This window comes from Lonchura striata, chromosome 6 (genome assembly GCF_046129695.1).
Source record: "Lonchura striata isolate bLonStr1 chromosome 6, bLonStr1.mat, whole genome shotgun sequence".
NCBI lineage: Eukaryota > Metazoa > Chordata > Aves > Passeriformes > Estrildidae > Lonchura > Lonchura striata.
The window spans coordinates 2,309,796-2,330,663 of record NC_134608.1 but is presented as its reverse complement, the minus strand read 5'-3'; the positions used below and the strand labels follow the sequence as shown (position 1 = coordinate 2,330,663).

Here is a 20,868-nt window from a genome sequence, read left to right as displayed (position 1 = left end):
TCCCTGTCACCTGCTTTGGCTCACTTACAGATATTTGCAGCTGAGATTGCAGAACCACAGAAGCAAGGAATGGTTTGGGTTGGAAGGGATGTTCAGGACCATCTCATTCCATCCCACTTCCACCGAGTCCTGGTTGCTCCAAGCCCCATCTAACCCTGGCCTTGAGCTGGAGAGGGGCTGGGGACAAGGGATGGAGGGACAGGACCCAGGGAATGGCTCCCACTGCCAGATGGGAGATTGGGAATTGGGAATTCCTGGCTGGGCTGGAATCCCCAGAGCAGCTGTGGCTGCCCCTGGATCCCTGGCAGTGTCCAGGGGCAGGTTCAGCCCAGGCTGCAGCTCCTGGTTTCCTTCCAGAGGCACCCTTGAATCCAAAAGTCAGGCCCTGGAGCCAAAAGCCAATTAGCAGCAGTTTAGCTTCATCAACTTCCTGACTGAATGCGAGTTTTAATTAAACATCCCATTTTTATTAGGCAGCCATCACGTACAGAGGGCTGGCCTCACGATTCAAATGCTGCAGGTCCTGTGCTTTAATTAAAAGAAAGACTCTCATGGGTTCAGCTCCAGCATCTGTGACAGCTCCTCGTGCTTTGGAGGGCAGGAGCAGAAGAGCTGGGAGCAGCTCCTGCCCTGCCTTGGTGTTCCTCTCCTCTTGCACCTCCAGAGGGATGCTCCAGGGGAAGAACTGCCTGGGAGGTGACTTGGCTGGAAGCAGAGAAGAGGCAGGGACTGGTTGGGGTGTCAGGGCAGGTGCTGAGCTCTTGGTGTGAAGCCAAGAGCTCTTTTGGGGTGAGTTTTGCTGAGTTTGGTGTTGATGCCAGCAGCTGAATGTGTGCCCAGGTGGGCAGAGAGGCCAAAGGCACCTGGCTTGTACCAGGCGTGGTGTGGCCACAGGAGAGGGCAGTGCCTGTCCCCTGTGCTGGGGACAGCTCTGGGCTCCTCCCAGCAAAGCCACAGGAGGGGTTGGAGCGTGTCCAGGGAAGGGAACATGTGGGAATCCAGAGCTTCCCTCTGGCTGCCCTGGGACCCTGGCAGGGGTCAGGAACCCCCTGGACAGAGCCCCCAGAGACACTGGCTGTGATCTCTGTCCATGGAAAAGAGTTTTCAATCTTACAGCATGAATTACCAGCTCTGAAGGTTTGATATAAGGAATAATTAAGTATGGCACGGGTGCAAAAGTAAAATTTTAGGATTCTAGATGAGGGGTCCAAAGGGGACAAGCTGGAGGAAATTGGGTGTGTCTTGTCCTTTTTCTCCTTCTCCATGCCCTCCATGTCTCACTGTGGTGTTGGCATTTTTCTGTTGGTTCAGGCTGGGGACACACTGTCCAACGTAGGTGACAGATATTGGCACGTTCTTGTAAATGCAGCCCAGGGAGTTTCTGGTATTTAATGTTTGTCACATCCCACTGAGGGCAGAGCCCCACACGCTGCCCTGCAGGACAGAGCTGGGCAGGGCAGCAGAACATGTGAGAGATAAACAGAATAAACAACCTGGAAACCAGCACAGACCAATTATGGCTTCTGCTTTGGCAGAGGGCTGACAGACAGAGACTTTTACAATCTCAGGATCATCAATAACTCAGATTCTGACAGGAACAGATCTGGGAAGGGGCTGGAGAGTTCCTGAGGGAGCTGGGAAGGGGCTGGAGAGTTCCTGAGGGAGCTGGGAAGGGGCTGAGCCTGGAGCAAAGGAGGCTCAGGGGGACCTTGTGGCTCTCACAGCTCCTGCCAGGAGAGGACAGCCAGGGGGGATTTGGGATCTACTCCAGGAACAGGGACAGGACAAGGGGAAACCATCTCAGGTTGCTCCAGGATGAGTTCAGGTTGGATATTTGAGAAAGTTTCTTTGTGCAAAGGGTAGTTAGGGATTGGAAAAAGCTTCCCAAGGCAGTGGTGGAGTCCCCATCCCTAGAGGGATTTAAAATAAATGGATGTGGGTGGATGTGGCACTTGGGGACGTGGCTCAGTGGTGGCCTTGGCAGTGCTGTTGGACTCCATGATCTCAGAGGGCTTTTCCAACTACAGCAATTCTGTGATTTTATGATCCTGCCCGGTGCCAGGTCCTGCAAACAATGAAATAGGACCAAGTTCTTCACCGCTGCTGGTGTCCAAGAGCAGTGAATTGAGGCCTGTCCAGATGGAGCTGTCACACCCACCCAGCACCCCGTGCCTCCAAAAATCACCAGCCCAGCTCCCTCCTCACCTCACACCAGCATTCATGAGCTCCATCACTGCCAGCTGGGCTGTACAGGAGGAAAACCAGAGCATTTCTGACGATGCAGACTTAAAATGATGCTTTTCTCTGTTTCTTGGAGGCTGCTCAGCTCTCCTGAGCCTTCATCCTTCTGCTCTCATCGCTGGGCTGGGAAAGGGAGAATCAGAGTGACAGAAATCCCTTTGTCAGCCTGGGAAGGAGGAGGGTTCTGGAGCTATTAGTGAGCACAAAGAGGGGACAGATTCTCTCCTAAGTGCTCTGGGGACAGAAAGATTTAAATGCTCAGCTCCCATTAATGCTAATGTGAATCACAGAGGTCTCTTCTTACTGCCTTGGACTGAGAGCATTGAGAAAAGAGGGCAGCTTTCCACAAAGAATAAATTCCCTTGATTTGAAAGCACCGGTAAATGGGATTTTTCTTCATTTCACACTCATGGATTTCCCTGCTTGTGCTGGTTGAGGGTTGGGCTGAGCCCCTCTGCAGCACATGGGAGCTGCATCACCGCTGGGTGATGTCCCCAGAGCCGGGTTCCCGACCCCAAAAATCCCCACAATGATTTTGTTGTCACCTGGAGATGCAAAGTGCAGCATTCCAGGACAGCCACAGCTCCTGTGGAGGACAGCCCTCAGGAGAGGGACTTTGCACAAGGGATGAAGTGACAGGACAAGGGGGAATGGCTTTTTGGAGATGAGGATGAAGCTCCTGCTGGTGAAATGCTGAACCTTGGAGCTCCTGTGTCCAGTGAGCAACCTGTGCCCAGCCCATATGTAAGAACTGGCCTTCAAACTCTGGAAAAATTACATTTTCTAGACTAGATAATGCTCTTCCCTCACTTGCACTGCAGGGAAAAAGAATATCTGGAGCAGAGGGAAGGGCTGAGCTGAGGAAGGGGTGCAGTGAGCCCACAGAAAGGTGTGAAAAACACCCATCACTTGTTTTTAGAAATTTAAAAAGTTTAATAATAATAAAGTGGTTATAAAAATAGTAATACAATTAGAGTAATAAAAATTTAGAGTTAGGACACTACAAGACAATAAAAAGCAAAGAATTCTGGATGTCTGGATGTTTTTGGGCACTGAGCTGCCAAAAAAAAATGCATTGGGAACAAAGGAATAACCCTTAAAAGCATAAGCTGTTCCATATTCAGATATCTGATACATGATGCATAAATTCCTTGCAAATTAAGAACTTTTTTGGTTTATGTCAACTTCTTCCCCTTAATCCTGGTGGTTCCATAAAGACAGAGAGAAGATGGAAGAATGTTTGTCTTTTCCAATAAGGAGGCTGCAATTCTTTATGTGCCCTGTTGCTGTTATCTCTGTGCAAAGAATTTCTTGATTATCTCATCTCTTTCTTGAGCTAGTAAAAAATATCTTACATAGCATAGTTTCTATTTGAACATTGTGTTATAACCTAAAAATCTATTTAACACACTACTTAAGAGAATTGATACGGCATAACTTTCTAACATTACACATGTCATATTCATTGTAATATTTGCAAAAAGCCAATAATAAAATATGCATTTTTCACACAGGGATGCTCTGAGCTGCTGGACCATCTCTTTATGGAGGCTCCAAGCTTGCTGCACCAGGGGAGCTGTTGTGCTGCAAGTCTGGGGGTGCCTGGGGTGAAGGAACCTCCATGGGCAACAACCACAGGCACCACAGAGCTCTTATTAAATTTTAAGCCCATTTTTAAAAAGCTTTCCCATCAGGAAAGCCTCAAAGAATTACGTTGATCTAAAGATACCCTTTATGAAATTCATGTTAATGGGGAAAAAAAAAAAAAAAAGAAAGCCTTTTAAAGACTTTAAAGGGAAAAAAAAAAAAAAAACAAACCCAACACAACATGCTGCAGTTTTAATGAGGAGCTTGTAAACACAACCAACCCCTGCTGATTTTTCCCATTAATTGCCTGTGTTATCAGGGACCTGGGCCCTGCAGCAACACAGCTCTCAGCAAAACACCTTGCTGGGCTTGGAGCATCTCCCCAAAGCCAGGAGGGCTGAGGGAGGTGATGGAGGCTTTGGGAGAGGCAGGGCTGGCTTGTCCCTGTGGGCTCTGACCTTGCCTGGGGGAGGGAGGAGGGATGGGGGGGAAGCTGCTGAGCTGATTGAGCAATCCCATTTTTATTAGAGATGCATTCCCTGATTAGCTCCACATCCCGAGGATAAATCGCAAAGGAAATGCGGGAAGCACTCGGGTGAGATTAAAGATCTCCCGTGGGGGAAGCAGCAGCCAGGTCATTTTCTGGGCCATTATTTTCTGGGCCATTAAAGGGTTGCCAGGGCTCTCCTCGGTGGCAATGCTGGGTTTTACTCCTGATTTCAGCCCAGCAAGAGCAGAGCCCTTCTCCCCTCTCCCACCTCACTTCCCAGCTCCCACACTGGCATCCAGGGGGGCACAGCACCATCAAAATGAAAAAGAAAAAGCATTTGATGAACATTATGGTTGTTATTACAGAATTCTGCTGCTCAGGGCTGTGGGAGTGTTCCCACTCCAAAGGGAGAAGGAGCAGTCAGTATTTTGCAGGAAGACCTTTACCTTTTCTTGGATTATGTTTTTTTTCTGACTTACAAATGGGGCAACTGAGAGGCATTTTAAAACTTTTATTCCATTTTTAGTCTCATGAGAAGGGTGAGACAACACAGATGTTATAATTCACGCTATCACAACCAGAAGACAACTATTTCCTAATTATAATACACTATAGGCAATTTCTTGGCCTGTCAGCCTTTGCCACACCATGCTGCAGATGCCTTAAAGGCAATCATCTAAAATTACCCTTCATAAGTCCTACTACAATACATCTTTCACAGTTCTATTTCTCCAGAGTATCTAGTCTTTTTCAGCAAATCCATCTTTTAAAACTTGTTTCTAGCTCCATTTCTCTCTCAACAATCTCTATCCTTTTCCACAGCATTTCTAAATCAACATCACTCATCTCAAAGTTTACATACAGATACACACTATATAAACTTTCTGTTAAGCTTTAAGAATTTTTCTATAAATCCATTTCCCCCAAGCTTCACTTTCAGGAGGCTTTGGGTGATTTTCAGTATTTTTGGTGATTCTCTGGAGGACACAGATCCAGGGAGGGAGCAAATGGCTCCCTGTGAGAGCCAGGGTGGATGTGTCTTGTCCCTGATACCCAGGGAAGCCTGTGGAGGAGGTGAACATTGAATATCTGCTTCCCAAAGCCAGGGTGTGATGGTTAACCCTCCTTTGCACTCAGGCACACCTTGGTGGGATGCTGCAGCCCATCCCCAGCCCAAATCCCACACAATCCTGTCTCTTTGCTGAAAACCATGGGCCCATTTCAGATCAAATTAAATCTTCAACTGGTCTCTTACGTCATCCATCAGCTGCATTGCAAGAGCTCTGATCTGGGGGTGCTGGGAGAATCTGCCCACATTTCCACAGCCTGCCTGTTAGCAGAGCAAGGTCTGAGCAGATAACTGAAGCTGTCCACGTTTGCTTTCATTTTCCCCCTGTTTCCATGGGTTTTCCTGATTGTTACAAGCTCTGTTTCTGCCTGTTAGTTCCATTACTTAGAGTGCTTGAAGAGGGACCTCTGTGGAGTCAATTCTCTTTGTGGTGGGGGATGGATGAGTCCTGGACGTGGAAATGACCTTGCTGTTTGCTTCCCCTGCAGAGCCAGCTCTCCCAGGCCCTGAATGGATTGTCAGACAGAGCCAAGGAGGCAAAGGAATTCCTGGTGCAGCTCCGCAACATGGTGCAGCAAATCCAGGTACTGAGTCTCCAGCTGAGAAATGTCCCTTCCCACCAGGATGAGCCATCCCCTGTCCCTCTCCCCAAGCTTGTTTGGGTGGGTGCTCTCCCAAAGGAACCTTGTTTTCCACGTTGCCCCCCTGAACCCTCCCCAAAGCTGCTGCTCCTGGCATCGTGGAGGGAACAGCAGAGCCCTGAGCCCTTCCCATCTCTGCCATGGGTGGATCCAAACCTGTTCCTCACCTGCCACTGATGCCTCAGGTTTGGCTTTTATATTTTACAGATTCTGAGCTGCTTTAGTGTGTGGGTCTGGGCTCCAGATCAGGGGATGCTGAGCTCTGTGCACAGAGCAGGGACACAAAACAATTCCTGCTCCAGCTGGGCACCAAGGACAAATGATCCAAACCTCAGCCCAGGAGCACAAACAGCGTGGGCTGGAGAGAGAAAAACCAGCAGGGTGGGACTGATGGGCTGGAGCTGGAATGGGACAATGAACTCCAAGGTGCCAATGGAGCAGAACTGATCCCAGGGAGAGCCCCGGGAGCGCTCGTGCATTTTGGGACCATTTTGGGTCATTTGGGTGCAGCCCTGGCTGGGCTCTGGTGCTGCCCAAGGTGGATCCATGGAGGAGATCCTTTAATAAATCCCTGCTTTATTCTGTAAGTCCATCCAGCCCCTGCTTTAGTGCAGGTTTCCCAAGGCTTCCCCACCACCACATTTTCCACAATCCACGGCCGTGCAGATCCCACATCCAACGCTGCGGATCCGCAGCGGTGCAGCTGCAGGGGCAAAAATGACCCCTGTGGCACCATGAGAAAGGAAAATGCAGTTTTCCAGCTGGCCTGGGGATGTTCCCTGGGCTGTGAGTCCCTCTGTGCCCACAGGAGAACAGCGTGGAGTTTGAAGCCTGCCTGGTGGCCCAGTGCGACGCCCTCATCGATGCCCTCAACAGAAGGAAAGCCCAGCTGCTGTCCCGGGTCAACAAGGAGCACGAGCACAAGCTGAAGGTGAGCCTGGGTGGTCAGAGAGTTTCCTGCAGGCTTGGCACTGGGTGGGGATGAGGACTGGGATGCTGGTTTTTGGGCAAGTCCCCTCCTTTTCCACGTGGATTCCATCTCGCAGCATGTCCCTGCCAAAGCGCTGCTTCCCCCGGGGGGTTTCCACTGGATTGTTGGGTTCATTCCCAGTCCTCAGGTCAGCAGAACCACGTGTGTACAGCCTGGAAAATTACTTTGTTGGTGTCACATGTTGCTCCCAAGCTTCTGGAATGATCCTGCAGGATGCTGAGTGTAACTTCTGCTGAAGTCCTGAGCCACTTGGTGTCAGGAGTTGTCACCAGGAGCAGGAGTGGCTCTGGTTTTTCTGCTTTCATGGCCTCGGGGTGGTGGCACTGAGGTTTGTGGTGCTGGGGAGCAGAGGTGCAGCTCAGCGGGGGCTCCTGGTTTGTGTCATTCCCACTGTCACCACGCCACATCCTCCCAGCTGATGTGGGGCTGGGAAGGGAAGCAAAGGACCAGGTCTCACCTGGGTGCAGCCATGCCCAAAATTGTTGGACAAGGGGGTTGCACCCTGGCCATCAGAGATGGAGTGCAGATGAAGGATGTCACACCCACATTTAGGATTCCAGGGTCTCTCTCCCGAGGTCATTCCAATGTTCTGCCTTCTGTGTCTCTTGACCTTGCTTTGGGCCACCCAGGAGGCTACCACAGGGATTCCTGGACCTGCCTAAAATGAGGGTGAGGCCACCAGGCCTCTCTGCACGCAGACCATGGGCAGCACGAGGGCATTTCCACGGGGAGGGGGACAATGGCAGCTTTGTGGGACTTTGTGCTCATTGCAGCAAGAAAGCACAACCCCAGTCAGCCAGAGCACGGAGGGGTCCCCCAGTGCCTGGTGGGCTCCCTTCCCCTCATCCCCTTCAGGGCATGGTTAATTAAACTCTCACAAAGCTGGGCAGCACAAAGCAATTTCCCTGCTCAGCACAACCCACAGAGGCCTTTGGCTGGAGGAGTGGATCTGCATCCCACTGCTTGTCCTGCCCATGGACCTGCATCCCACTGCTTGTCCTGTCCATGGACCTACATCCCACTGCTTGTCCTGTCCTGTCCATGGATCTGCATCCCACTGCTTGTCCTGTCCTTGGATCTGCATCCCTGTTCCTGTTCCTGTCCTTTGGCCTCCATCCCACCCCCATCCACCCTCGTTATCAGCTGGGCTTTGTCACCAGCCAGGCCTGGTCCTTAGAAGAAGAAACAGCCCTTGGTTTGTGACTGGAGCCTCCCTCCCTGAAGCTCCTGCAGCTCCAGGTGCTGTGGGAAGGGCAGGAAGGGATCTGTGGTGCCCTGGCAGAGGTGGCACCTGAGCCTCACCCAGTTAGAATCAGAATCATGGAATGGGTTGGGCTGGAAGGGACCTTAAATCCCACCCAGTGCCACCCCAGCCATGGCAGGGACACCTTCCACTATCCCAGGCTGCTCCAAGCCCCAATGTCCAACCTGGCCTGGGACACTTCCAGGGATGCTCACATCAGCACAAGACACTTTTGGCCACTGACCTGTGCTGGGAACGTCACCCTTTCCCACAAGAGTCCTGTCCTGTGTGTCCCCTTGTCACTGCCGCATCCTGGAGCACCTCACCCTGGGAGATGAGTGACCAGTGAGCCTTGGCAGTGCCAGGGAGCCCTTTCAGAGCCTTTCACTCCCCTGGCAGTGCCAGGGAGCCCTTTCAGAGCCTTTCACTCCCCTGGCAGTGCCAGGGAGCCCTTTCAGACCCCAGCTGGAGCACAGAGCCGCAGTGTCCTGGCTCCTGTCCTGGAGTCTCTGTGGGCTGCTGCTCCTGCCCAGTGGGATTTTGGCCATCCTGGCACCGTGGGATGGAGGGAGGATGAGAGGCACAGGGGGACAGAGCCAGCCCCTGGCACAGGGCCACAGGCACCTCTCAGGACCAAGTTCCCATGCCCGTGTGGCTGGCGCCTGGATTTGGGGTGGGTTTGGCTTGGGGACTGCCCTGCTTTGTCCTGACACACATTCCTTGGGGGCAGGCACAGATCCAGGCCTGACTCTGGGCCAGAACTCATGACTGCAGGGCAGGGAGAGGCTTGTGAGGACACCAGCTTGGGAGGGACCTCTCTCCCTGCCCTTCTGCAACCTCCCACCACGGCTGGATTCAAGGCTGAGAGCCTGGGCTTCAAAATCCAACATCTGGAGGAGCGCTGGGGCCAGGGCAGCCATCCTTGTGTGGCCTTCCCCTTGCTGCTCCTGGTTTTCAGAGGAGCACTGGGGTCTCTCCTGAGGGGGGATGTCCTCCAGCAGCACGGGCAGGTTTGGGCAGGGGACACAGAGCCTTGTCCCAGGAAGAAATCTCTCCTCAGCCCACCAAACACACAGGCTGAGCTCTGGGAGCACCTCCTGAAGCCCTCAGCAGCACCGTGGAACCATTCCAGTCTTTTTTCCAGCCTTCAGGCCACGGGATGCCTCTGCTCCATGATTTCTCCAGGCTGCTGTTCAGGCAGACAGCTTTTGCCACGTTTCCCGGGAGAGCAGGTGACAGAAAACACTCCCCAAGGCTTTCTGTCCATGGCTCTGGCTCTGCAGAGGTGAAATGCTGCTCCTTCTCCAGGGCTTCAGTCACCATGGAAACCCCCAGCTGGGAAAAGCTCTGCCTGTGGGATTCTGCACGCTCAAATCCTCGCCAGGCTCTCTCCTGGTGATTTTTCCAGCTGGGATTTTTCCAGCTGGGTGTGCAGCTCCGTGGTGGAGCACAGGGCACCTCCTGCCATCCCCATGGCCCTGCAGGTGACCCAGGGTGAGGAGGGTGACATTCCATGTGGCATTCCATCCCTGTCCTCCCTGTGACATTCCCAGCAGGACTCAGCCCAAGGCTGAGTGCCTTGAAACCTGTCACCCACCCAAGCACTAAAAAAAAGGAGGAGGACACTTAAGTAGAGCTGAGTGGAGATGTTATTGCCTTCTAGGAGCTGTATTAAAATTAAAATGTAAATTATAGTTAATGTCATCTCAGGGAAGAAAAGCTCTTGAAAGAGCTGTCCTATTTTAAGGTTGTGGTGAACTGCTGTGAGTGCACGAAACCATCTTTTTATAGGCTGGAATTAGCAGCCAGGTTCTGTTGCCTTATTTAGCATTTTAATGGGAGAAAATGGTATTTGGTAAAAAGCCCCAGTAGATCCCAAGCAAAGATCCTTTTTTTTTTTTTAACCTCAAAAGCAGTTTGGTGCTGAAGGCAACGTGGATTTCTGCTTTTGTGCTGTCGAGATGGTGAAATTAAAATGCTGTTTTATGTCCTGCTTCTCCAGATGGATGGTGCTGGATCCCTGAGGGGATCAGAGCTAGGGAAGGGCTGGGACAGAGCTGCAGCTTTGGATTCACCTGCTCTGGGAGTCTGGAGTGTCTCTACTGCTGGAGCCTCTTTTTTCTGGTCTTTGACCACCTTAACAGAAAAAAAAAAAGCTTTTATTATGTCTTCACCCAGCAAATGCTGTTTCCTGGCTGGAGGCAGCAGATGGCAATTCTGCTGGAAATCCTTGGAAAGCATCAGCTCCAGCAGGGAGGAGGTTCACAAATTCATTATCCTGGGCAAAGCAGACAGAGATTTGAAGCTGCAAAGAAGATAAGAAGATTGTTTTAGCAATCCCCATCTTTGCTGCCTTCCCAGTGGCACGTGCATTTCCCCACGGAGGGGTCGGCGTGGCTTTTCCAGGCATTCCACGTGGGAATGCACAGCCTGCCCCTGGCTCGGTTGGAGCAGCCAGGATGAGCTCTGACAGCAGGCTTGCACCCCACAGATTGGTTTTATCTCCTGGTGTGCAGCTGGGAGACCCAAAATCCACACAGGTAAAAGCCCTTCCAGGAGCAGACAAGTCCTGAGCCCTCTCTCTGAGCAGGAGGGGTCACACAAAGCCAAAAAGCTGCTCTGCACCTCCTGGATGGACTGGGAAAGGAAATCCAGGGGCTTGCCCTCTTTCAGGAAGGTCAGTGTAGGAGTGGGATCTCCAGGATCAGTTTAATTCATCCTGAAGAGTAGAAAAACTCACTAGATGAATAATGGCTTCTTTAAAAGCTCCTCACATTTTATCAATATTGCCTCCAGAGAAGTCACATAAATTCCTCTTTCAGACCCTGTAGAAGAGATTTTCAAATCTCTTTTCAGACCAGCTGCTGGCTCTGCTTTATCCTTACAGGACCTGGAGGGGCTCCAGGAGAGCTGGAGAGGGACTGGGGACAAGGGATGGAGGGACAGGACCCAGGGAATGGCTCCCACTGCCAGAGGGCAGGGATGGGTGGGAGATTGGGAATTGGGAATTCCTGGCTGGGCTGGAATTCCCAGAGCAGCTGTGGCTGCCCCTGGATCTCTGGAAGTGTCCAAGGCCAGGCTGGACAGGGCTTGGAGCAGCCTGGGGCAGTGGAAGGTGTCCTTGCCCATGGCAGGGGGTGGGACTGGATGGCTTTTAAAGATCCCTTCCCTCCCAAACCATCCTGGAATTCTGTGATTCAGCCCAGCCGAGCTGTTCCAGTGCACTCAAGTGTTAGAAACTGGAATTGAATGAACTCCCCACTCCAACAGCAGGAGCGTTGGAGGCCAAAACCAGCACGTGCAGGTCCAGCTCCATCCCGGAGCCACCCAGCATCTCCAGGAACCTCTGGACATTGTCCTGGGCCAGAGGAGCAAGGTGGGAGCTCCCTCGGCTGCCCTGCCCACCCTGCACCCCCTCCTGCAGCCTCCCTGTGCCACAGCCTGGCAGCACCCGGCTGGGATTGCTGGGAGCAGCCAGCAACGGCTGCCCCCCAAAAATCTGGGGCTCTGCTGGAGAGTGGTGCATGGCATTTCACACGAGCAGGGATGCTGTCCCAGATCTCCCAAGGAACAGCCTCAAGATGCAGCAGGGGAAGTTGAGATTGGATATTAGGATTTCTTCATGGAAAGGGGTGTCCAGCCCTGGCACAGGCTGCCAGGAGGGGTTTAAAATCCGTGTGGACCTGGGGACATGGGTCAGTGTGGATTCTTTGGGGTTTTTTTGGGGGTTTTTTTTTTGGTTATTTTTTTGTGTTTGGTTTTGGTTTTGTTTTTTTTTTTTTTTCTGTTTTCATTTGGGTTTTTTGTTTTGGTTTTTTGGGGGGGTTTTTTGTTTGGTTTTGTTTCGGTTTTTTGGGGGTTTTTTGGGGGTTTTTTTGTTGTTTTTGGTGGGTTTTTTTGGGTTTTTTTTGTTGGGGTTTTGTTGTTGTTTTTTGTTTTGTTTTGTTAAGTTTGGAATTAAAAGTGTGACGTATTTCTTGTTAGCACTCACATGTTTATCAGATCTCACCTATGTTACAGTCTCACAAACTGTGAGTTCTACAATACTTTAACAAATTAAAAATGGAGTCAGATCTCTCTCTCTACAGTTTAGGATAAACTGTTTAATTAAGCAATGATGCTTCAATTATTTTTACTTTTAACTTTATAACTTACTACTCATGTCCTGCAATGTGGACTTTTTTATCCAATTACACAGTATCACCTAAACTTAAGAAGAACAAGGTGAAGAATAAGAATTAGCTTCTGCTTTAAAACTTCTATCTTTATCATTTTAAAACTTCAAGCTCTAAGTTTTTTTACTCTGTGATACTGCACACTTCTGTTCAAACTACACACTCATCATCTCAGTTCTATCATTTAATTTTGGAAGCTTTTTCTGCAGTCTCAGGTCAAATGCAGAGTTCTTTTGGGGGTCAGTGTCAGCACAGAAAGTCTAAAAATTCTCAGCACTCAGAATTCCAGCAGGTCAGTGGGGAACAGTTGGCCTGGGTGGTCTTAGAGGGCTTTTCCAACCTGAAGGAATCTGTGCTTCTAAGCTGCAAGGCTGCTAATTCTTTTCCTCCTGCTAAGTGATTAAGTAGAGGTGATTAAATTTTAATTAACCAACACTGATTGCCCTGCAGGAGTCACCCCCCGTGGAAGCCCAGGTTCCTTCCCTGTGCTTCCTTTCCCCTGCCCATGCCTGGGACAGGGATGCTGGCAGGAGGAGGTGCTCTGCTGCTCAGAGTGGGCATCCCAGCACTGCTGAGCTCCCAGGAATGTTCATCCCAGGAATGTTCATCCCTGTTTATTGCAGCTTTTCCCAGCTCCACGCTCATCCTCCCAGCCCATCCTCTCTGTAACACTCCACGGAGCTGCACAGCTCTGTTCAGTGCCAGTGGAGAACTGTACACAGCTTTTTTTTTTAAAGCTCTTCCAGGAATAAAAAATAAAAAATCTTCCACGAGCGTTTGAGCACATTTGTTCAAGAATAAAATCTCTCTTCCTCAGCTGCTCTGCCAGTGAAATCCTGGACCTGCAGGATTCAGTGTGAAGGAGCAGCCAGCTTTCAAATAAATCCTTGTGGCATCCAGCCTGAACCCTCCTTGTTTGCTGGTGCCAGCAGAGCCCTCAGGCACCAGCAAGCCACACTTGTGCTCCTGTGCTGGGATACTGGGATGTGATCCCTTGGGAAACCAGCTGGGAGTGCAAGGGGTGCCTTAATGTGGAGCCTGGGCAGCCCCAGGCAGAGCTTGGATTTATTTCTGTATCTCCACTCCCTGGAGCTCCCCTCCCTCAGAGCTCACCCCCAGCCAGTGGAGAAAACCTGGGGATTCTGCAGCGTGGTCCCTGCAGCTTTTGAGCATTCGTGGATCCAGGGAAGTTGGCATTTCTGAATGCAGGGAAGTTGGAATTTATGGATCCAGGGAAATTGGCATTTGTGGATCCAGGGAAGTTGGAATTTGCTTTGCACAGAGCTCACAAGCTGTCAGAATCTGTGCTATTGATGATTCTGAGATTGTAAAAGTCTCTGTCTCTCAGCCCCCCTGCCAAAGCAGAAGCCATAATTGGTCTGTGCTGGTTCCAGGTTGTTTATTCTGTTTATCTCTCACATGTTCTGCTGCCCTGCCCAGCTCTGTCCTGCAGGGCAGCGTGTGGGGCTCTGCCCTCAGTGGGATGTGACAAACATTAAATACCAGAAACTCCCTGGGCTGCATTTACAAGAACGTGCCAATATCTGTCACCTACGTTGGACAGTGTGTCCCCAGCCTGAACCAACAGAAAAATGCCAACACCACAGTGAAACATGGAGGGCATGAACGAGGAGAAAAAGGACAAGGCACACCCAATTTCCTCCATCTTGTCCCCTTTGGACCCCTCATCTAGAATCCTAAAATTTTACTTTTGCACCCGTGCCACACTTGATTATTACTGATATCAAACACTCAGAGCTGGTAATTCATGCTGTAAGATTGAAAACTCTTTTCCATGGACAGAGATCACAGCCAGTGTCTCTGGGGGCTCTGTCCAGGGGGTTCCTGACCCCTGCCAGGGTCCCAGGGCAGCCAGAGGGAAGCTCTGGATTCCCACAAGCAGCTGCCACTTGGAAGCTGCCTTAATGAAAGTCAGGGCATGAAGCTGCCCTCCTGCTTTGAATAATTATGTGTGTTAATGATTTTGGGCTGAACAAAGCTTGGTAGAACAGGTTGCCTAGAGAGACTGTGGACTTCCCATCCCTGGAAGTGTACAAGGACAGGTTGGATGGGGCTTGGTGCAACCTGAGATGGTGCAAGGTGTCCCTGCCCATGGCAGGGGGTGGAACAAGATTAATTTGAATTGGAAGGGACCTTAAAAACTTTCTGGAATTCTACATTGTTGTTCCTTTGTCGGAGTCCAGAGCATCCCTCTGGCTGCCCTGGATGACTCTGGCCCACCCAGGGACGCCAAAACTGTCAGGGTCAGTGAGCAAGACCCCAACAGTGTGAAAGTCCTTTTTCCCTAGCCCAGCTGCTGAAGAAAAGGTCTGGAATGTGTGAAGCTGATTTTTCAAGGTTGTTTATTTTTCCTTATCTATGATAGTTTCTTTCTGACCTGCTGAGATCCAGCTAGCACAGAAACCACGGCAGTCTCCTCCCAGCCTCGGGTGTCTCCCACACTATATACCCAAAATTCTGTGTACCATGTTTACAATTCCCATACCAATACCTAAAATCTACATTGGACAAGGTGTCCCTATCCTAAACCAATAGAAAAGTGTCACTATCACTCCCAGACATGGAGGGCAAGAAGAAGGAAGAAGGGCACAGCCAGATTCCTCCATCTTGTACCCCTGCATTTCATTCTAAAAAATCCCAAAATTCTACTTTTCCACCCTGTGTCAACTTCCTTATTACATCGTTCAAACCCTTTTTGCTCGTAATTCCTCAGATAAGGTTGGCAGCCTCTCCCACAGGCTAAAATCAAATCCACAGGGTCAGAACCCTGGCCTGGTTCAGGGGTTCTGTGTGGTGGAAAAGTCTCTCCTCCAACCTGAGCTTCCAAAGAAAGGCTCAGCAGTCTCTTGTTTGGTCTCAAGGCAGTTTATTGCAAGTTATCTAAAAGATTTTCTCCTTGGGCTACTGTGGTTTGCTCAGAGCTCAGGCAGAGGCACACACACACCCTGACATCCTCTCTGACCCCGACTGCTTCTTCTCTCCAGCCCAGGGCTGCTGCTGTCTTTTATATGGTACATTACGTGTGACATGGTTACAGTTTATCCCCAATGCCTATTACCTATATTAAATGGTGATTTTCTATCTTTTATATGGTACATTACGTGTTACATGGTTACAATTTTTCCCCAATGCCTATTACCTATATTAAATGGTGCTTTTCTACTCTAAACCAATCTGTGAGTGCCAACATCACCAAGAGCATGGAGGTGAGGAAGAAGAAAGAGGAGGGACAGGACCAGCCTACATTCCTCCATCTTAAAACCTCTGACCCCCATGTACAAAACTAAAACCCCCCTGTACAGGTGCTAAAAACCTCCTGTACAATACTAAAAAATTCTCCACTCTACTTTGTAAGTACTTCTACTATAATATCTAAACTTTTGTGATTGCTTGTTCTTCCTGCAAGGTTGGTAAATTGTTCCATGGCTCAAACCCAAAATCCCAGCTGTTTGCAGCTGCCTGCCAGGGTCTCAAATGCTTCTGACCAGGGCCTGGAACCTCCAAAAATGTCTGAGGGGCATTTTGAGTTCCAACACACGGGTGTTTTTCCTTTGCTGCCAGGGTTCCTGGGCTCTTTGCTGGGGGCTCGAGGCATCCAGGGCAGCCAGAGGGATGCTCTGGACTGCGACATCCCTTAGGTCCTGAAGGATCTGGAGGTCAGTGCTGAGTGCTGGCCAGCACTGCCTGTCCCCGTGACCCTGCTGTCCCTGTCCCCTGCAGGTGGTGCGGGACCAGATCTCGCACTGCACCGTGAAGCTGCGCCAGACCACGGGGCTGATGGAATATTGCCTGGAGGTCATCAAGGAGAACGACCCCAGCGGCTTCCTGCAGGTGGGAGTGGGGAATGCCCTGGGGGAGTGCAGCAGGGCTGGGGATGGCTCCAGAAAAATCAAGGATCTGCCTCTGGTCACCTCGGTGTCCGCGGGAGCAGCGTCAGGGCAGGGAGATTTTTGGGGAGAGGCTTGGTGCAGCTCTGGAGCAGGGATCACACCGTGTGGCAGCAGCTCTCTGGCCACACAAAGCAGGCACAGATTTCCCAGAGAAGGGTGTGAGAAGATCAGAATGAAGAATGAGAAACAAATCTTATCTCTACTTGAACCTGCTGTTGTGCACACGTGGAATGTGTCGTGGAGATTTGTTTCCAAAGGGTGATTTCTTAATTGGACACAGGATGGTGTTTAGATGGATTGAGCAATTAAATCAAAGCTGTACTGGACTGGCTGGAAGGCTTAGTGAGTTTATTAATAAGTATAGAATAATATAGTAGAGGATGATATAATAAAGCAATTGATCAGCCTTCTGCAATTATGAAGTCAGTGCTAATTATTACCCAGCTGGGGGCCTGTGGCAACAACCCTGTGCTCGTGGCTCTCCCCTGAGACACCAACAGACAGCCCTTGGGAGCTGCATCCCACCAGGCATTCCTGGGCTCCCTTTGCTGTCAGGAAGGGATTTGTAAAGGATTCTCAAAACCTGCCTGAAAGCTCACACAGCCTTGTGCATGTGCATGCAAACTCTGAGATGAGGTGTGCTGGCTTAGGAAGGCCATGGAGCAGAGATGACACGGCTGAGAGAGAGACTGAACTAGAAACAAGTCTCAAACTAGAGCCTTGCAAAAAGACCAGATATTGTAGAGAATTAGAGCTGTGAAAGATGCATTGTAGCAAGATGACGTGGGGTAAAATAACAGGTGATTGGTGTTAGAAGTGTTAGCAGGATTGTGTGGCAAAAGATAAAAGGCTGGAAAACATTTATAAGGTAATAAGTTGGCTTCTGATGGAATGGCCTCGAGTTTTACATCTCTCATGTCTCACCCTTCAACGAGACTGATAATGGAATCAAAATCTCGTAAAACAGCTCTCAGTTGCCCCATCTCTGTAAAGCTGGGGTTTCCCAACACTTTGGCACTAAACCCTGCCATGAAATAGCACCCAGCACCCTCCTGCAGCCCAGCCTGCGGGGAAGAGGGATGCTGGAAGCCACGAGTGACATCCCGGCCTTGGCAGGGGACAGCAGGGTGGGGACAAGGCGTGGCACACGTGGCAGGCAGCTGAGGCTGCTGCTTGCCCTGCAGATCTCAGATGCTCTGATCAGGAGGGTGCACCTGACCGAGGATCAGTGGGGGAAGGGGACGCTCACCCCCCGCATGACCACGGATTTCGACCTGAACCTCGACAACGCCCCTCTGCTGCAGTCCATCCACCAGCTGGACTTCGTGCAGATGAAAGGTAAGGATCCTTCCAGTGCCTTCCCAAAGCTCTGCTCTGCTCCTGCTGGGAGCTGGCAGGCAGCTTATCCCAGGGGAGAAGGGCAGAAAAGGAGAGTTTCTCACCTCCTGGGAGAAATGAATCCGTAGAGGATTCTCCAAGCTCGACAGAATGCTGGCACAGTGTGCATCTGTGTGGGAACTTCGGGATAAGAAATGCTGACTTAGAAATGCTATAGAATAAGATAAAGGTTATTAAGAGAAAAAGAGAACTTAAAACAAGTTTCAAAGGATGACTTTGCAAATAAAACTAAATACTTTGGAGAAGTAGAACTAGGAAAGATACATTGTAGTAGGACCCACGAGGGGTAATTTTAGATTATTTGCTTTAAAGTATTTACAGCATGGTGTGGCAATGGCTGATAGGCCAAGAAACACAGTGTATTGAAATTAGGAAATAGTTGGCTTCTGATTGAGGTGACATGAGTTAGAACATCTCCATTGTCTCACCCTTCTCATGAGACTGAAAATGGAATAAAAGTTCTAAAGCACCTCTCAGTTGCTCTGGGTCAGAAAAAGGTCTAATCCAGCAACCTCCCAGCAAGCCTGGGCACCCCAGACCCAGAGTTATGCCCATTCCTGTGGGTTTTGCATCCTGAGCCAACCATCTGCCTCCCTGTCTTGGATCCCTGGGCATCAGTGTGCCAGAGCAAGGGGCCAGGAGTTTGCTTTGCCTGGAAAAGCACTCCTCTGCATTAAAAAGTTACTAGTGCATTAAAAAGTGCTCTGACAAAGTTATTAGTACATTGAGAAGCGCTCTGCAGGTTGGGACCTCTCTTCTGAGAGCAGCACAAGGCTTTTCCCAAAGCTCTGTCACAGAGCAGATGTCCCTCCAAACAGAGCCAGGTCACCTAGCCTGGGCTCTGCCCTCCCTCTCCTCAGCTCCCTGTTGGTTGAGATCATCATTTTGGCTTTCATTTCCCCGCTGTTCCCAATTCTCTCTGTGCTCCTTCTCCTGTCCCACCAAGGGCTGCTGCAGCCCATGAGAAATTTGGGGTTTGGCAAGCCCAGGGAACCTGGCCTGCACCTCCAGCTGCAGGTCTGGCACTGCTCTTCATCCCCATCACAGCTGGAATTCCTGGCCCAGGAGCTGCCTGCACATACCAGGGTGTCTCAGTGGCCAGGGACAGAGTGGCACCACGAGGAGCATCCTCAGCTGATGGTGCTTCCTTGGCCAGGCTGTTCATCTGAAATGTCAGGAATATTTTTGGATAGCAAACCCGGGGAAGGCTGGATTGCTGTTTCACGCTCCTGTGTTCCTGCCCTCCCTTCCTGCAATTTAGCCCAGAGGGTTATTTTTAATTAATAAGAACAAATCTGCTGCTGGTTCAGCCGCCCACCCTCCTCTTATCAAATCCCTCCTCCTCCTCCCAGCTCACCCTGGCTGTGGAAATCAGTTGTTGGTTTTGCAGACTTGCAGAAGGTTGGGTTTGGATCCCAAATCTGTGTCACAGCACCAGGGGAGGGAGGGCAACCCCTGAGGCCTCAATAAAGAGCAGTGAGCAACCCCAAGGCATCCCACACCCTCTGCCAGCCCGGAGGATCCAGCCCAGGAGCTGGAGGAGTCCCAGAGGGTGAATGCTGGGCAAATCCAGCTTTTTCCCAGGCATCCACGACTCCTCCCCATCTTATCTGGCTTCTCCATGTGTTCTCCACTGGCTCTTGGCCCTTTGGGCAGTGAGGATGAGGATGGTGGAGGAGCAGCTCTGTTGGGAGATGTATCAGAGCACATCTCCCTGTCACTCCTCCTGTGCTTTTCAGAGCAGGATTGGGCTGTGGGACACGTGTGGAGATGCCAAAACACAGCAGAAAAAACCCTGGCAGTCCTGTCTGTGCCCTGTGCAGCTGATGGGAGCCAAAGGGGGCACTCAGCCCCACCCCAGTTTTGTTGCAGTGAATTTATTGAAGGGAAAAGCAGGGCTGTAGATAAATCCTGACCCAGAGTTCTGCAGAACCGTGGGAGAATTGTCCCTGGTTTGGGACTGGCTGCACGAAAGGTCCAGGCAGCTCAAAACAGTCACATTGTGCTGCCATAATTTTCCAAAATTAATTAGAAAATGGGAATAAAGCAGAAAAGCTTCACCAGGCCGGTGTGACGGGGGGGAGGAATTTGTTGGAGCTTGGTGGGAGAACAATCCTTTCTGCTTCCTCCCCTAGCCCTGGAGCTGCCTTCCCACCGAGGCAGTCACTGCACCCTGCACGCCTCAGGGTTGCACTAATTGCACTAATTGGTGATTAGTCTCCTCCCCAGTGCCGGCCCCGCCCATCCTGCAGCTGGAGGAGTGCTGCACCCACAACAACAGTGCCACCCTGTCCTGGAAGCAGCCCCCTCTGTCCACGGTGCAGGTGGAAGGATACATCCTGGAGCTGGACGATGGCAACGGTGGCCAGTTCAGGGTAGGTGCTTGAAGGGGATGTTCTGCCTCCAGTGAGTCCCTGCCACCAGGTGACCACAGGATTTGTCCTCTTTTTTTTCCCTTTTTCTTATTTTCTTTTTTTTTTTTTTCTTTTTTTTTTTTTCTGCAAGTCCCCTCTTCCCTGCTGGGTAGCCCAAGGAAGCAGATGTTGCAGACAAGCTGAAGGGTTCTGGGGTACAAGATGATTTAAAGGGATGCAAATGCCTTTCCAGTGGCCAAGTTGACTTGGAAACTCAACAAGTTTGAAGCTCTTGTTGCCCAGAGCAGCTGTGGCTGCCCCCGGATTCCTGGCAGTGTCCAAGGCCAGGCTGGACAGGGCTTGGAGCAGCCTGGGATAGTGGAAGGTGTCCCTGCCCAAAGCAGGGGGTTGGAATAAGATGATCTTTGGGGTCCCTTCCAACCCAAACCATATTTTTAGGTTGCTGAATATTTCATGCAAGGTATGCTAATTGCCACGAAAGCCTCATGGTTTGCCAGCTGCCAGCAAGCAGAAGTGTTTAAGGCCTGAGGGCTTTTAAATTGCTGTAATTACACAATTAAAATATGATTTTTCTCTGATCCAACACGCCAATAATTATCCTGGCATGTTCACATCCACTGAGAGAAGGCACAGGACCAGCCCGTTGCACTCTGAATATATCCACAGAGTTGAGGCAAAGGAGAGGTGATATGGGGGGGACCTGGAGAGAAGGGAGCAGGAGGCTGGGTGTGGGGAGAACAAGGTCAG

General features: G+C 50.6%; 1 protein-coding gene across 7 annotated transcripts in view; it reads left to right on the top strand.

Annotated features, from left to right (window-relative positions):
* Positions 1-20,868, top strand: part of TRIM9 (tripartite motif containing 9) — a 61,499-nt gene that overhangs the window by 25,520 nt on the left and 15,111 nt on the right. For 5 of the 7 annotated variants that reach the window (XM_021538457.2, XM_077783880.1, XM_031504892.2 and 2 more), the window contains exons 2-6: positions 5,876-5,971; positions 6,837-6,959; positions 16,179-16,289; positions 17,533-17,686; positions 19,964-20,121. In XM_021538457.2, coding sequence (XP_021394132.1) covers positions 5,876-5,971; positions 6,837-6,959; positions 16,179-16,289; positions 17,533-17,686; positions 19,964-20,121 — 642 coding nt within the window. The remainder of the gene's footprint in view (positions 1-5,875; positions 5,972-6,836; positions 6,960-16,178; positions 16,290-17,532; positions 17,687-19,963; positions 20,122-20,868) is intronic. The other 2 variants (XM_021538458.2, XM_021538455.2) reach the window with 1 other exon arrangement.